Raw genomic sequence first — 17269 nt, 5'->3', positions numbered from 1 at the left:
CTAACTTAGCTATCCATGCACACTCTGCTGCAGAATGAAAATTCATTCTGGTGACAATTGTGTTGAATAGTCTTTATCCATCTGTATTGTAATGAAGGGGAAAAATCCACAGAAGCAGTCATGCTTTGAAGTTTGTAGTTCTCAGAATGGAATTTGAAGCATTTCTCTCTCAGTAACTTTTTTTTTCATCAAATTGCAGTGTCAGTGATAATTTCTACAAAAAGTTGGCTAACTGTGAAAAATTAAAATTTTGACTGTTCTATATCACTGTTACATAAAACACAGTTCACAAAGGATGCCACTTCGGTGAATTCCAAGTCGCTAAACTACCCCAGTTATCCAACCGGGCAAGGGGGACCTACAGTTTACTGTGGAATCTGAAATGTGTTGTTTCTGGTGACTCCACCCATAGTTGAGAGATGAAGGGTAGGTTAAAATGAAGACCGAAAAATCCATGGTACAACCAAGATTTGATCCTGTGAACTTGTGGCTTCCTTGCATTCACTTTACTGCTACACTACCAGGTCCAAAATGTAAGTAGATAGTACATGTATAGGTTTCGAAGAGTGAGTTTATGAGTCTCAAAATATGTGACATGTATGGCATTAACTTTTGATTGCATTGAGTTAGAAGCTAAATTATTTACAGCACCAAGGGACTACTGACTTAGTGCGTGACATAAATTTCAACTTGATACCTATACTCGTTTCTGAGAAACTGAATTACAAATCATAACTAAGTTTGACATTAGCTGTAATTGCATAAACATTAGGAATATGAGTCTCATTGTCAATAATTTTGTGACACTACAAGTTTAGAACCCTGTGATCAAAGAACTTGTGGTACCCTAATTGATGGCCTCCGTGTCATGTGAAACACTCTAAGAAATACGTGTGAAGTTGTCTTACAGTTGTGATCTCATGAAGTGCAAACTTTCATAGCTTTTTTCCAAGTTACATTCCATTGCTGACTACAGATAAATGGCCATTTCTGTCATTATCAGGAACATGCATCCTGCTACTCATAAACAAATGACATTATTGACACACAACACTTTCACTCATCACATTCAGACATACAACACAGATTTCACAATTAATGTCACCAGCTTTGAGATTTTGTTGCTGATAAAACCTGTATTGTGGTATAGATGCCACATTTGGCAGAAATTTTAGTTTATTGCTCATTTTGAACAGCTACTGTAGGCAAATGAGAAGTAATGTAGCTTTCTTGCTATCATGGCACTAAGCACCCTGACCAGTGAGTCAGTGTAGTGACTGTTCTGTTCTCCCCACTACTTCCCATGCTACATGAAACTGGAGGCTATTTTCTGGCGTGCTCTAAACTTTATAGGACATGCTGGGTTGGAATTGGTTGCAATTGTTACACAGGAAAGTGATTGTGGATTGGGAAATAGAATTAAGGGTTAATTTACAATCAGGACAAGTGGAGGGATTTTAACAGTCTTGGGGTATATGTTCATTGCCTGTCCTGGCTATTGTATTTATGTGACTGGGTAAAAGATTGTTCTCTTCAATGTTGTTAATGGTAAATGAGATGCCTTGGGTAACCATATGTTGAAAATCACATTTTCGTTTCGTTACATTTGCTGATACTACTTGAAACAAGGACATAGTTTCACAAAAACTAGAAATCTGTAGCTTTAAAATTCATTTTTCTGTGCACTTTTAATGGTCATTTGATAGTCTTCTGACTTACAGGAAAATAAATTAAGGAGTTGTTTGTATGCATAATCTTTAGCAAGGCTGCTGTGGGCAACAAATACCTGCAATTGCTTTTATCAGTTATTTCAAAGTTCCATTTTATAGATGTAACTGAAATCTAAAAATATGATGTTATTAACAATGGTGCATATATTCCTAGTGCTGTAAAAATTTTTCTCTGCAACCAACAGTATCGTTTCTTGGGGATGATCAGCTTTTCAGACCAAAATTTTTATCTACAAATTCCATAGATCCTGTTATGCATATGACGCTAGGATGTAGAACGACTTGAGTAATATATGTTCACAGACCATGGTATCAATTAGTTTACAAGAGCAGAACTAGACATAAATTACATAAGACTTGCAAAAATAATAATGAACTAAAATAAAGTCGTAGAAATAATACATTATGCACAGTTTATGACATTGCAAAAGCCCATTTGTCACAGTAAGTATATGGTTACAAATAGGAACAAAAAGAACATAAAAAAACAACAGTAAATATAAGTACATACAAAGACTACTTTTCTCTGTTGAAGTATTCATCAAGTGAGTAAAACGTTTTCCTCGATTAAATATGTCTTTAGATTGTTTTTGAATGATGCACTGTTACTACGTAGAATTTTTATATAGCTCGGTAATAAGTTAAATATTTTCACACTGGAGTAATGCACTCCTTTCTGTACCTGAGTTAAACTTTATAGTTCAAAGTGGAGGTCAGAGTTCTTTCTTGTATTGTGATAATGGAAGCTTTCATTGGTTTCATAGTGGGCAGGATTGTCAATAAAGAAACTCATTAGGGAAAAAATATACTGGTATGTTGTGGAAAGTATTCCAAGTTTTTTAAAGAGCGTACGGCAGGAGGTTCTCGGGGCTACTCTGCACATTATACGTACTACTGCATTTGAACTACACTGAAATGAGGCAGAGAAGATTTCTATGAATGAGACTATTGTTCTAGAATCATTATTTGAGACATTAAACTCCTTTCTGCTACTGGCTGGCTTTCAGGAGATGGCTGAAGAAAACAGAAAACACTTAGTCTGCTGAAAAATCTATTATACTAGCAACCCACCTTTGCTTCATACAGCTAGCACAAAATGTCTCCCACCAGACAACCTGTGTGACATAGTGATAAGAAATTATACACACATACCTTCCTTGTGAAGATGTCTAAGTATTAGTGAAAATTGTGTCAAAATACTTACAGTAGTTTCTGAAATTAGCCTTCATGTACAGAGAAAAAATTAATGGGATGCCCTTCCGTGACTTTCATGCCTCTAACCTACACCAGTTAGGCAACTGAGGAAACAAGGCCTACACTTTTACATGTAATCTGACCGACATGTTGTTTCTGGTGAATCTTGAAACCATTGAGAGATGAATGCTGCGTTAAAACGCAGACTGAAAAATCCATACTCCATCTGGGATTCGTATTGTGGCCTTTTGGTTTACAGGCATGCGCTTTAATGCTAGACCATCAGGATTGACATAGATTCTGATCAAGGTTTGTTGCTCTTTGGAGTTACAGCAGCCATTTACTTTTCTACTTTTCCTGGCAGATACCATTTCCAGTGTAGCTGACCATTTTGTCATCCCATCATTTCCATGAGATGTCACTCCAGATGCCAATGAAATACAGAATAGATAACAATACATATATTACACACACATCACTACTTAATGGTAATAAATTATGTACACAAACTTTCCTGATGAATCATTCTATTAGTGAAAACTGTATTGAAATCCCTATTGTAATTCCTGAGATTAGCCTGAACATACAGACAGAAACTGCAGCAGGAGACTTTAATTTATAATTTAGGTAGTCAGATATAGATGCTAATTCAATTTTATTTTAAAATGTTGTTGTGGAAACCAAGTCTATTGTTTTTGCTTGTTATCCTTAATCCAGTAACATTTTTTTAACTCTGTCCATTCAGACACATCTTTTTATTATTTTTCACTGATTCAGAAGTGTGTCTCTTTCTTGCATTGAAGAAAATAATTTCTTATATATAATTTTTTGGGGAATACAATTCATGAAATGTGTTTAATATTTGATGAGTCGTGCCAGATATGTCTCAAACATTTATAAGCATTTAACATTGTGACATTAATTGTAAACATGTATTAAAACCATTATTTTTCAGTAGAATTGTAGAAAGGACTATGTACAAGTATGTCCGGCTTGTGGCCATTGTTTAACTTAAAAAAGGTGTTTATTACATTGTACAGGAGTTCAAATGCATAGGAATGTTACTGGAAAGGTGATAACATAGGACTGATTTTCCCCTACTGTGTAAAAGTTTGTGTTACTGTTGACCTCAAAGTAACAGGGAGAAACATTAAATTGAAATTGTGCATCCAATATTAGTGGCATCAATTAAGAAAGAAGACTTATAAATATGTAGTTGTAATCCAATGTTTTGTTTGAAAGTCTTTTATGCAACTGATAATGTGATGTTTTATATAAATGTTGATGATTTTTTTCTTACTACATAAATCTGATGTATAATATAATTTGCAGTGTCAAGACTCCAACGACACTACATTAAGTCATGAAATTATCCCAGACAAGAACTCTTGTTTGGCAGAAAATTACACTTGGGTGAATTCACCGATGAATTTTGATCATGTTGGAAAAGCCTACTTATGCCTCTTTCAAGTTGCAACATTCAAAGGATGGATACAGATCATGAATGATGCTATAGATTCAAGAGAGGTAATCATTTTACAAGTGTATAAAATAAATTTGCATGTCAATAAAGGTTCTGTCGTTATGTTTATATTAAAGTAATATGCAATGAACATCTCTCCCAGTCAGCATTTCCAGTTGTTTCTAGCTTAGCTGTCAACAGATTCTCATCTTTAGTACCTTCAAATGAATAATGTTTACTGCTTTTTTGAGTAGTTGAAGTGCTGAGTCATTAATAGGCACATAAACAAGACTGAACAACGTTTGCTTTCTTTGGAGTTATTAAGTACACATACATGGACAAGCACCTGAATGGCTACATTGTCTCAGACAATGGGGTAATTCTTCTGGTGAATAAATAGAGTTTATATGGTGGGGGGAGGGTGGGGATGTCAGTGAGAACAATTACAGGCATCTCTAAACAGTCATGCTGGCAGCATTTCAAAGAGCTAAAGATATGAAGTGTTCTTTCCCTCTATAGTAAAGCCTGTCTCCTCTCAATAAAAAAGAAAACAGCCAGCGAATTTAAGTTCTCCACCATGTTATGTAACAAGCAACAGAAATGAAATTGACTTAGAATATACTAGATTAAGTAAGTCCCAAAATAGTCTCAAATATACTGACTGAAAGCTATGTAATAAACTTCTCCTGGCAATAAGAGATGTACCTTACAATTCCTTTAAGAGGTATGTACAGAATCTAGTAATCAACAGCTGTGTTTATGATGTTCTGTAATAGTGTTGTGTCCAAAACCAAACATTTCATTTTTAATTTAATATATAAATGTAATTTCTAAATTTTAATGTAAAATTTCATTATTGTATACAAATCAATACCCATATCATGTACATGATTAGTGGTTGGTGAATAAATGAAAAGAATGAAGGCAGAGATTCGAAGGGAAGTTTGGTAAAAAGTGGCTGACAGCTGGAGGGGATGACTTCAGGCACAGGTGAGCTCATTTTAGCCACAGACAGGAGAGGGGGGGGGGGGGGGCTGTACATAATGCACAGTGACGTGGGGGAATGAGTTGAGATGGGGGAGATAGAAGAGAGGAAGAGGAAGGCTGCAGAGAAGAACTTCTCAGAGCAGGATTGGTGAAGTAAGGGTCAGGGCAGGGATGGAACTTCTCCAAATTATGTAGATGGGGATTGTCCTTGCAACACATTCTTTGATCCCATAATCTGGTCCAAATCTGTGCTAGCTCTTGCCCCACATCCACAAATGTCCCTTCCCAATGACTCTAAATACACTCACCCTGCATTCATACACTCCTCTCTGTAGTCTCTCTTACCCTCTCTTGGCTAACTTGAGAGCTGTAGCTACTAGAGTGTAACAGACTATTATAAACAGCTGTCATGATACAGAGAGTCATAACCTATAATGATAGTGAGCCACTGGTATTTGTTGCGGGAACTCTGAACAATGCAGGATACTTTCAGAGCATCATCAAGCCTATTATATTGCCCTATGTGCAGCATGAATAAGATTCACTTTTTAAGCAGAGTAATTCCCATGCACACATTTCACACAATATCCATTGCATTCCACAGGATGTTCATCAATTGCTCTGGTCAGTGGGACTGTCAGAGCTGTCCTCCAATGGTCACTTGGTCCAGTCTATGATACCAGATAAATTTCTTTACCAGCTGCATCAGAACTTTGAAACCTAGTCACATACAAGCAATGTGAGCTTAGGAAACTGGCCATTTATGACATTATTTGTATTTAACACATCTTAAAGCATAATAAAAAGCAAAGTTAAGGCACAATACTGATTATTAAAGAACAAGCTTCGAGCATTACATCTTTATACCACTCTGATTGATAATAGATTTCCTATACATATAGTAAGTGTGCAGCAGCTGAAATCTTACTGTTAAAGGACAGTTCATTTGTAATGGATAGTTTTAATAACTACTTTTTAAAAATATGTTAGAAAATTGGTGCAAATAGTTCAGAAGAGAAAGCAGAACAGTAGACCAAAGAAGTTATACAGAGAACGTTTAGTGAAATTAAAATTTAGTCCCACATCTTTACCTGAAATACAAATGATCATGAAGACTCTAAAAAGTAAATGATGATACAGGGTCGATATCATCTCCAGTAAGACACAAATAAACTTTGGCCGTATAACACATGACATTCGTAGTACCTTATGAAGTGCATAGTTAATTCAGAGCGTTTTACCAGCCGGATCAAGATATGTCATTGTGAGGCCTCACCATAAGAATAGTGACTCCATTGATGACAATAACTAAAACCCAGTGTCACTCCTTACACCATATTCTAAAATATTTGAGAAGGTAATATTCTCCAGGTTGTCACCCACTTGTGTAGTAATACGATATTTGGCAAATGGCAGATTGGATTTCAAAAATACCACTGTACTAAATCAGATACTTGTAAGTTTACTGTGCACATTGCAGAATATCACCAATTGGGATCTTCTGTGACTTATCAAAGGCATCTGATTATCTCAATCATAATGTTCTATTGGAGAAGTGAAATTTATTTGGAATACATAGTTCTGCACATACCCCATTCAGTCCTTAGTTAATAATCACAATGCAGAAAATTATGCTGATCTGTTTGCATAACACAGTGAGGGATACTGCACCATCTGCATGGGGAAAAATTACAGTGGAACTCCCTCAGGGTCTGACCATTTTCCAACCACTGTTCTTGTTTTATGATAATGATCTACCACTTTATTTGAATCAATTAGCAGATTTAGTCCTGTTTGCAAATGATATCAGGGTTACGACAGGTACTGGAAATCAGGGAATATCAGAGAATTTCAAACACATCAGGGAAATATCTGGGAAATTTGAAGAAAAAACACTGGAAAAAATCTCTTCTTTGTCTCAGTGGATGAAATGGTTTGTTTACTGAAGTGTCACGCATCGTTGCTGGCTGGGTGCAGCTGAGTACGTTCCGCGCTTCCCTACTTTCTCATTACTACTTATTGTTTCTGCCCTTCCTACCATTTCCCTCAGATTACAGTCAGTGCTGCCACCACTTCTTGCCACTGGCCTCGAAGAGAGGCAGGGAGGCGTGAGGAGTGGTTTGTTTGGATCTGATTCTCAGAGACTGTAGAGGCTGGAGACGACAGTCAAGTGTATGTGAGTTGTGTCTGAGTGATTGTGTGAATGTGTGTATGCTCTTGTTTTCTGACAAAAGATATGGCTGAAAATTTAGTTGTGAGAGTGTGAATGTCTTTTCTATGTGCCTGTCTGCAGCTCAGTAACCATCTTCGCTGTAAGTTGCAGCCATGCTCATTATTATTAATTCTCAGAGTATTTGAACAAGTTATCTGGTGCATGTATTGATCACTGTGGTCTCATTTCATCAACATGCTGTCAGTGGCTCATGAGTGTTTGGCCACTGGAGTGGATTTCCGCAACAGACCCAAATCACAGGCCGTTTCTGAGGGTCAAGCTTCCACATGAATCTGTAACTCCTTTTCTGTACATAAGTTGGACAAATTTTGGATTGGCCCCGCCGATCTGAAGTCATTCGGTTTGCACTAATGTGCAGGCCCTGCCCATCGGATCTAGTCTCACCAATCTGCCAGCAGGCCGGTCTGTTTGTGTGTGGTATAATGCAGCAGATTTTCATGGTTTATCCATGGTCCCAGGACTGCGGTGTTCCTCAGCTGGCCAGAGGCCATGAGCAATTGATTTCAGGAACTGTGATTGTCTCAACTCAAGTATGTTGTACAGTGTGGCATTTTATAGACATTTTATTTGTTCTAGTACATTTTGACACTTCAAAAGTATGTTAGAAAGTATGGACGTTAAGAAGAAGAAAATTGTATCAGTTGCCGGCAGTTTGTATACTATGTACTCATATGTTTCTTGAAAGAAAAATCACAAAATACCTTTAAAAAATAGATGTAACACAGTGGGTAATAACCAGTGATAATGAACATAGTAGTAGTCGTCACCTACAGTTTTGGTTTACACAATTCTTTCCCTCCATTTCAAGAGGTCTACTTTTTTCTGAGGTTAATCAGTGAAGGTATTTTAAATGTCTTACAACTCCGAGAAAATGTGTATTTTAGTCACCAAATGTGTTTCGTTTTATTGAAATGAAATAACATCAGTTGTCTTAATGAAGCACATATACCATTTGGCTTGCTTTCTCCATCTAAAAACAGTTCATTATAAAAGATATTGATATTAGTACTTAAAATTTTGTCTCACATCAGAAAATGCCATCTGCTTGAAAGTTTTTTTTAGATATTTCCTCATTTGCACTATTGTTTCTTGTACCGTAGTGGCAAATACCTCTTAACTTACCCTTGAGATCTCAAAATTTGTCAGGGGAAAATGATAAAACGTGCCTGGAAATCAGGGAATTTCACTTGGGAAATTTGTGGCAACCCTGGATATAAGCATTTTGTAAAGCCAAGCAAAGAAACACCTGTAGGGAAAATAGTAAATTCTGTTTTTATGGTTGTTTTGGTTTTGCACAAATTGGCAAACTTTAAACTTTGAAAAAATACAGCTCATACAGTCTTGTACTGTCAAAAATAACCAACCTCCTATTAAATTTGTAGGTAATAGGAAATAATAAACAGGGTACAAAGTTGTAAGTTATTAAGCGTGCAGGTTGATGAGACTTAGTTGTTGTTGTTGTGGTCTTCAGTCCTGAGACTGGTTTGGTGCAGCTTTCCACGCTACTCTATCCTGTGCAAGCTTCATCTCCCAGTACCTACCACAACCTACATCCTTCTGAATCTGCTTAGTGTATTCATCTCTTGGTCTCCCTGTACGATTTTTACCCTCCATGCTGCCCTCCAGTACTAAATTGATGATCCCTTGATGCCTCAGAGCATGTTCTACCAACCGATCCCTTCTTCTAGTCAAGTTGTGCCACAAGCTCCTCTACTCCCCAGTTCTATGCAATTCTTCCTCATCAGTTATGTGATCTACCCATCTAATCTTCAGCATTCTTCTGTAGCACCACATTTCAAAAGCTTCTATTCTCTTCTTGTCCAAACTATTTATTGTCCATGTTTCACTTCCATACATGGTTACACTCCATACAAATACTTTCAGAAATGACTTCCTGACACTTAAATCTATAATCGATGTTAACAAATTTCTCTTCTTCAGAAACGCTTTCCTTGCCATTGCCTGTCTACATTTTATATCCTCTCTACTTCGACCATCATCAATTATTTTGTTCCCCAAATAACAAAACTCCTTTACTACTTTAAGTATCTCATTTCCTAATCTAATTCCCTCAGCATCACCCGACTTAATTCGACTACATTTCATTATCCTCATTTTGCTTTTGTTGATGTTTATCTTAAATCCTCTTTTCAAGGCACTGTCCATTCCATGCAATTGCTCTTCCAAGTCCTTTGCTGTCTCTGATAGAATTACAGTGTCATCGGCGAACCTCAAAGTTTTCATTTCTTCTCCATGGATTTTAATACCTACTCTGAATTTTTCTTTTGTTTCCTTTACTGCTTGCTCAATATACAGATTGAATAACATCGGGGAGAGGCTACAACCCTGTCTCACTCCCTTCCCAACCACTGCTTCCCTTTCATGTCCCTCGACTCTTATGACTGCCATCTGGTTTCTGTACAAATTGTAAATAGCATTTCGCTCCCTGTATTTGACCCCTGCCACCTTCAGAATTTGAAAGAGAGTATTCCAGTCAACATTGTCAAAAGCCTTCTCTAGATCTACAAATGCTAGAAACGTAGATTTGCCTTTCTATAATCTATTTTCTAAGATAAGTCGTAGGGTCAGTATTGCCTCACGTGCTCCAATATTTCTACGGAATCGAAAATGCAGCTGTGACTTGTTAAACTGATAGTTCGGTAATTTTCACATCTGTCAACACCTGCTTTCTTTGGGATTGGAATTATTATATCCTTCTTGAAGTCTGAGGGTATTTCGTCTGTCTCATACATCTTCCTCATGAGATGGTAGAGTTTTGTCAGGACTGGCTCTCCAAAGGGTGTCAGTAATTCCAATGGAATGTTGTCTACTCCTGTGGCCTTGTTTTGACTCAGGCATTTCAGTGCTCTGTCAAACTCTTCATGCAATATCATATCTCCCATTTCATCTTCATCTACATCCTTTTCCATTTCCATAATATTGTCCTCAAGTACATCGCCCTTGTGTAGGCCCTCTATATACTCCTTCCACCTTTCTGGTTTCCATTTTTTGCTTAGAACTGGATTTCCATCTGAGCTCTTGATATTCATACAAGTGGTTCTCTTTTCTCCAAAGGTCTCTTTAATTTTCCTGTAGGCAGTATCTATCTTACACCTAGTGAGATTAGCCTCTACATCCTTACATTTGTTCTCTAGCCATCCCTGCTTAGCCATTTTGCACTTCCTGTAGATCTCATTTTTGAGATGTTTCTATTCTTTTTTGCCTGCTTCATTTACTACATTTTTATATTTTCTCCTTTCATCAATTAAATTCAATATTTCTTCTGTTACCCAAGGATTTCTACTAGCCCTCGTCTTTTTACCTACTTGATCCTCTGCTGCCTTCTCTACTTCATCCCTCAAAGCTACCCATTCTTCTTCTACTGTATTTCTTCCCCCATTCCTGTCAGTTGTTCCCTTATGCTCTCCCTGAAGCGCTGTGCAACCTCTGGTTTAGTCAATTTATCCAGGTCCCATCTCCTTAAATTCCCACCTTTTTGCAGTTTCTTCTGTTTGAATCTGCAGTTCATAACCAATAGATCGTGGTCAGAGTCCACATCTGCCCCTGGAAATGTCTTACAATTTAAGTATACAACCTTCTTTCATGATTCTTGAACCAAGTGTTAGCTATGATTAAGTTATGCTCTGTGTAAAATTCTACCAGGTGGCTTCCTCTTTCATTTCTTACCCCCAATCTATATTCACCTACTACGTTTCCTTCTCTCCCTTTTCCTACTATTGAACTCCAGTCACCCATGACTATTAAATTTTCATCTCCCTTCACTATCTGAATAATTTCATTTATCTCATCATACATTTCATCAATTTCTTCATCATCTGCAGAGCTAGTTGGCATATAAACTTGTACTACTGTAGAAGGCGTGGGCTTCGTGTCTATCTCGGTCACAATAATGTGTTCACTATGCTGTTTCTAGTAGCTTACCCATACTCTTATTTTTTTATTCATTATTAAACCTACTCCTGCATTACCCCTATTTGATTTTGTATTTATAACCCTGTATTCACCTGACCAAATGTCTTGTTCCTCCTGCCACCGAACTTTACTAATTCCCACTATATCTAACTTTAACCTATCCATTTCCCTTTTTAAATTTTCTAACCTACCTGCCTGATTAAGGGATCTGACATTCCATGCTCCGATCCGTAGAATGCCAGTTTTCTTTCTCCTGATGAAACTTAGACTGGAAAAAAAAAAAAAAACTTTGGGGATACAGAAGTCAGTGCGTTAACATATTTTGTGTATATTCATTCAATGATGTCTTATGGGATAATATTTTGGGGTAACTCCTCTCACAGGCAAAGGATTCATTGTACAAAAAAAAGTAATTAGTATTAGTTATCAGGATCACATACATACATCATGTAGGCATCTCTTTCAGCAGCTGTAAATATTAACCACAGCCTAAATGTATATTTAATCACTTGTGAAGTCTGTTATCTACAGTCCGTTTAAGTTTGAGAGTAGCAGAGATATTCACAAGTACAACACGAGAGGGAAAAATGATCTCCATTACCCTGTAATGAATCTAACATTGGCATGGAAAGAGTTAAAATATGTAGCTACAAAACTCTTTGACAGTCTACTCCTTGAATTAAAATATCCAAAATATAACAGAAGAGTTTTCAGTGTTGATTAAAGATAATTCTTTTTAACAATTCCTTCTGTACAACAGAGGAGTTCATGAATAGGAATAATTAGTCATTTATACAGAATAAAGACCTGTAAATGAACAGCATGTAGCAAAATAAATATTTCTTTCAGTTTTTAAAATATGAGAATTATGCTTATCAAGTTCATATATTCATCACATAACTAATGAACATATGATGGCATGGGAAATGGCTCAGACAATAATGCACTGATATGATTCATAAGAACATTTTACTTCATTGCTACAGTCAGAAAAACAAGCAGCTCAGGGCACACCACTGCAGAGGAAGCAACTTCATCATGCGTCCACCAAAACTTATTAGCGTAGCTGAATCCCAGTTTGTATTTACCACTAACAATGTCTTAATAATAATCTTTATTTGTCCGTATTAACTTCACAGTGTTGGATGTCATCTCTTTTTTTTTTTTTACTTTGATAACAATGAAATAATACCTTACATGTAATTATAATATACCTAAGTGGCACATTATATACTCTTATATAAATATTTACTGCCAGTAATATACTGCAGTATACAAAAATAGAACTATCTGTATTGCAGCTCAAAGTTCTTTAAGTTAGTATGAATATCTGTCAACTAACAACTGTTTCATTTGTCCTTAGAAAGATTGTATTTGAGTTGCTGTATATTATTTGGAAACTTGTTACAGAATTGTCTCCCAATTTTGAAGGGACTGTGACCTGTAGCTCTTTTATTAGTCAGTATCCTATGATAGTCCCACCTGGTTCATGTATTGTAATTATTTATGTCTCTGTTCATTATACTTATTTCATAATTTTCTTTTACAAACATGTAGTGTTAAGGACATACAATGAATACTCAATTAGTAAATTATAATTTTGGAAGTAGTCCCCACAGTACTGGGGTTTGCTTGTATTAGCGATTATCCTAACTGTTCTATTTTGAAACCTGAAAACCCTATCCATGTAGACTATGGGTGCTCCACCCCAAATCTCAGTCATATATTGCAAATGTGAGTGACTTAAACTGTAGTACATGTGTTTAAGGATTGTGTGCCTCTGTGTGTGTGTGTGGGGGGGGTTATATATTTGAAAGAAGTTTTAGAAAATAAATATTGTTAGTAACCTTTTTACAGATGTAGTTGATATGCTCTTTCCATTGAGATGTTCATCAATCAAAATGCCTAAAAATTTATGTTTATCAGATGTTTCATCAGCAGAAAGTAATTCAATATGAATATTATTATAATTCAACAAGAATTTTATTAGTACGGTCTTGCCCTTATTCAGAGTAAGTTTGTTCATTATTAGATATTCTGTGATCATTTCAGAATTCTCTTTATTGCTTTGGAATGCTAGCTACTCAATATGGTCCCAGATAATAAATGATATGTCATCAGCATAGTTCACTATTTTGTGTTTAGTGGCTGTGTTATGTCATTAATATATGCTAGAAACAAAAATGGTTCAATTGTACTTCCCTGTGGGACTCCATAGTTCAGAGTTCTGTTTGCTGATTTTACTGTTTGGATATTGCTTTCTTTGTTATAACTTAGTTTACTGCACTGTTTTCTGTCTTGGAGATAAGAACTTAAGAATTTTAGTGCTACTCCTCATATAACACAAGTTTCTAACTTGGATAATAGTACTGCATGATTCACAGAATCAAATGCTTTAGACAAATCTAGAAAAGTCCCAATAACTTTGTTTCCTTTATGTAGTCTGTTCAACAGTTCATGGAAAAAAGTTGGTACTGCTGTTATTGTGTATCAGCCTTTTCAGGACTCATGCTGTGAGTTGTTTAATAGATTCTAGTTGTTTAATAGATTGTATTTACCGAAGAAGGGTACCATTTGGTCTCTCTTTCAAGCAGCTTGCTAAGTGTTGAAGTCAGTGAGATTGGCCTGTAATTATTTATGACAGACTTCAAGAAGAGTATAATAATTCTAACCCCAAAGAAAGCTGGTGCTGACAGGTGTGAAAATTACCAAACTATAAGTTTACTAAGTCATGGTTGCAAAATGCTAACACAAGTTCTTTACAGGCGAATGGAAATACTGGTAGAATGCTACGTCGAGGAAGATCAGTGTGCCTTCCAGAGAAATGTAGGAACACGCAAGGCAATACTGACCCTATGACTTCTCATAGAAGATGGGTTCAAGAAAGGCAAATGTTTATAGCATTTGAAGACTTAGAGAAAGCTTTTGACAGTGTTGACTGGAATACTCTCTTTAAATTCTGAAGGTGGTAGGGGTAAAAAACAGGGAGCGAAAGGCTATTTACAATTTGTACGGAAACCAGATGGCAGTTATAAGAGTTGAGGGGGACGAAAGGGAAGCAGTGGTTGAGAAGGGAGTGAGAGTATCCTTCGCTAGTGAGGAAGTACTGAATAGAAATGGGGAAAAGAAGAATTTGTGTCACAATTTGGCTAGAAGGAGGGGTCGGTTGGTAGGATACATCTGAAGCATCAAGGGAGAAATTGTAGAGGGAGATGAAGAATACACTAAGCAGATTCAGAAGGATGTAAGTTGCAGTAGTTATTTTGAGGTGAAGAGGCTTGCGCAGGATAGAGTAGCATGGAGAGCTGCGTGGAGGGTAAAAATCACTTCCTTACAAGTCACCCAAATGACCTATTCCAATACGCCAAACAAAGAAGGAAATATAAGACAAGAAGACAAGGGCAGAATATATTGAAGATGATGCCAGGAGGCGCATAACAAGTGCCCAAACTAACCCATTTATAGCGCTCAGGAGACCCAAAATCTCAGCAACAAATACTATCTTAGTGGAATCATGGGAGAGCCACTTCAAAAACAACCTCAACCATCAAAGTTGGTCAACAGCTTTTGAATTAACTCCAGTTACAATGACGGCAAATCACACCCCCATAATGAAACAGGAAATACTTGAGACAATAACAATAGCAAAAAAACAGAAAGGCCCAAGGCCCAGACAGCATCTACAAGGGGCATTTGAAAAGTCTGTGCAAAGTCCGAGAGATGATACCTCCGAAATGTATTGAGGTCATGTTTAGTTAGCAGCATCTTTGGAAAGAACGCACACCAAGTTTCAGCCATATTGGTCTATATGTTTGTGTTTGGCATTCGCGTTAATCAAGGAAGTCGAGTGATTGTCAAAAAATGGACGAAAAATAATTTCGTGTGGTGATTAAACATTACTTTATGAAAAGCAAAATGCCTCAGGAGACTAAAGAGAAGCTTCACAAACATTACAGTGACGCTGCACCTTCGATTAGAACAATTTGTTAGTGGTTTCAAAATTTTCATAGTGGCCATATGGGCACAAGTGATGCTGAATGTTCTGGATGCCCTGTGGAGGTTATGACTCCAGAAATCATTGATAAAATCCATGATATGGTGATGGAGGACAGAAGAGTTAAGGTACATGAGATTGCTAGTGCTGTGGGCATATTGAATGATCGAGTACATAATATTTTGCATTAACATTTGGACATGAGAAAGCTATCCGCAAGATGGGTTCTGCGATTGCACATGCTTGACCAAAAACAGAGTCCTATGAAGTGTTGCAAGGATGGTTTGCAGCTGTCCAGGAAGAATCCGCAGGACTTTAAGCATCGTTTCATCACTGTGGATGAAACATCGATAAATTACTATATTCCTGAGACCAAACAATAACCTAAACAATGGCTTACCAAGGGAGGATCTGCACCAAAAAAGGCAAAGACAATTCCTTTGGCTGGAAAGGTTATGGTGACTGTCTTTTGGGATTCGAAAGGGATAGTCCTCATCGACTATCTGGAAAAGGGTGAAACTATTACAGGTGAATATCATTCATCATTATTGGACCATTTGAAAACCGATCTGCAAGAAAAACGCTGGTGATTGGACCGAAAAAAGGTCCTTTTCCATCACGACAATGCACCAGCACACACCTCAGCAGTTGTGGTTGCAAAATTAATGGAAATAGGATTCCAACTCGTTTCACATCCCCCCGATTCTCCAGACTTGGCTCCCTCGGACTACTATTATTTGTTCCCCAATTTGAGAAAATGGCTGGCGGGACAAAGATTTTATTCAAATGAGGAGGTGCTTGCAGCAACTAATAGTACTTTGCAGACTTGGACAATTCCTGTTATTCAGAAGGGATCAACAAATTACAACAGCATTGGACGAAGTGTGTAAGTCTAAAAGGAGCCTATGTTGAAAAATAAAAAAGGTTTACCGAAAACACGTAAGTAGTTTTTATTTTTGCACGGACTTTTCAAACGCTCCTCAAATATCAAACACCTAAAGGAATGACTTCATGTCATGCAAGAGTACTGGGTAGAACTATTCAACGAATGCATCCACTCTGGGAAAGTACCAGAGCAATGGAGGTCATCATTAATCAAGGTGATGTTCAAAGGGAAAGGAGACCCCAGCGATCCTGACTCATATTGGTATATAGCACTCAAGAACGCATCCTTCAAGGTATTCATGAAAATCTGAACAAACAGACTCACAAAGAAGACAGACTCACAAATACCAGAGAATCAATTTGGCTTCCAAAAAGGAAGAAGCACACTACATGTCGTAAGCTACCTAATGGAGCAAGCACAAGATAAAGTCAGACATCCAAGAAAGAAATACTTTGTAGTCTTTGTGGGCAACCACAAAGACTTTGACCTCATCGACAGAGTAACACTAGTGCAAAAACTCAATCATCTGAGAGCAACCACACACCCGTTGGCAATCACAATCTCAAATATCCTCAGACACAACAATATCCAAATATCAGACAGCATTGCTATATCCATGAACATAATCCAGACAAATGGACTTCTACAAGGAGATACATTATTCAACATCGTGACCACAGACATCACAGACATAATCAGAGACAACTCAGCATCCCTTATTCTCTATGCGGACAACATGGCAATTGGCTCAGAAAATGCAGAAGAGCTCCAAGGTGTTCTCAGCAGGCTCACATTGTGGGCGGAAAGAAATGGATTGCGAATAAACCACAGCAAAACCAAACAAATGACT

General features: G+C 37.1%; 1 protein-coding gene across 1 annotated transcript in view; it reads left to right on the top strand.

Annotated features, from left to right (window-relative positions):
* LOC126412041 (sodium channel protein para) overlaps positions 1-17269 on the top strand; it is a 903820-nt gene that overhangs the window by 717125 nt on the left and 169426 nt on the right. The window contains exon 30 of the mRNA XM_050081417.1: positions 4257-4451. Within this exon, the coding sequence (XP_049937374.1) occupies positions 4257-4451 (195 nt within the window). The remainder of the gene's footprint in view (positions 1-4256; positions 4452-17269) is intronic.

This window comes from Schistocerca serialis, chromosome 7 (genome assembly GCF_023864345.2).
Source record: "Schistocerca serialis cubense isolate TAMUIC-IGC-003099 chromosome 7, iqSchSeri2.2, whole genome shotgun sequence".
Taxonomy (NCBI): domain Eukaryota; kingdom Metazoa; phylum Arthropoda; class Insecta; order Orthoptera; family Acrididae; genus Schistocerca; species Schistocerca serialis.
The sequence above is the reverse complement of the archived record's forward strand: the minus strand, read 5'-3'. Positions and strand labels throughout refer to the sequence as shown.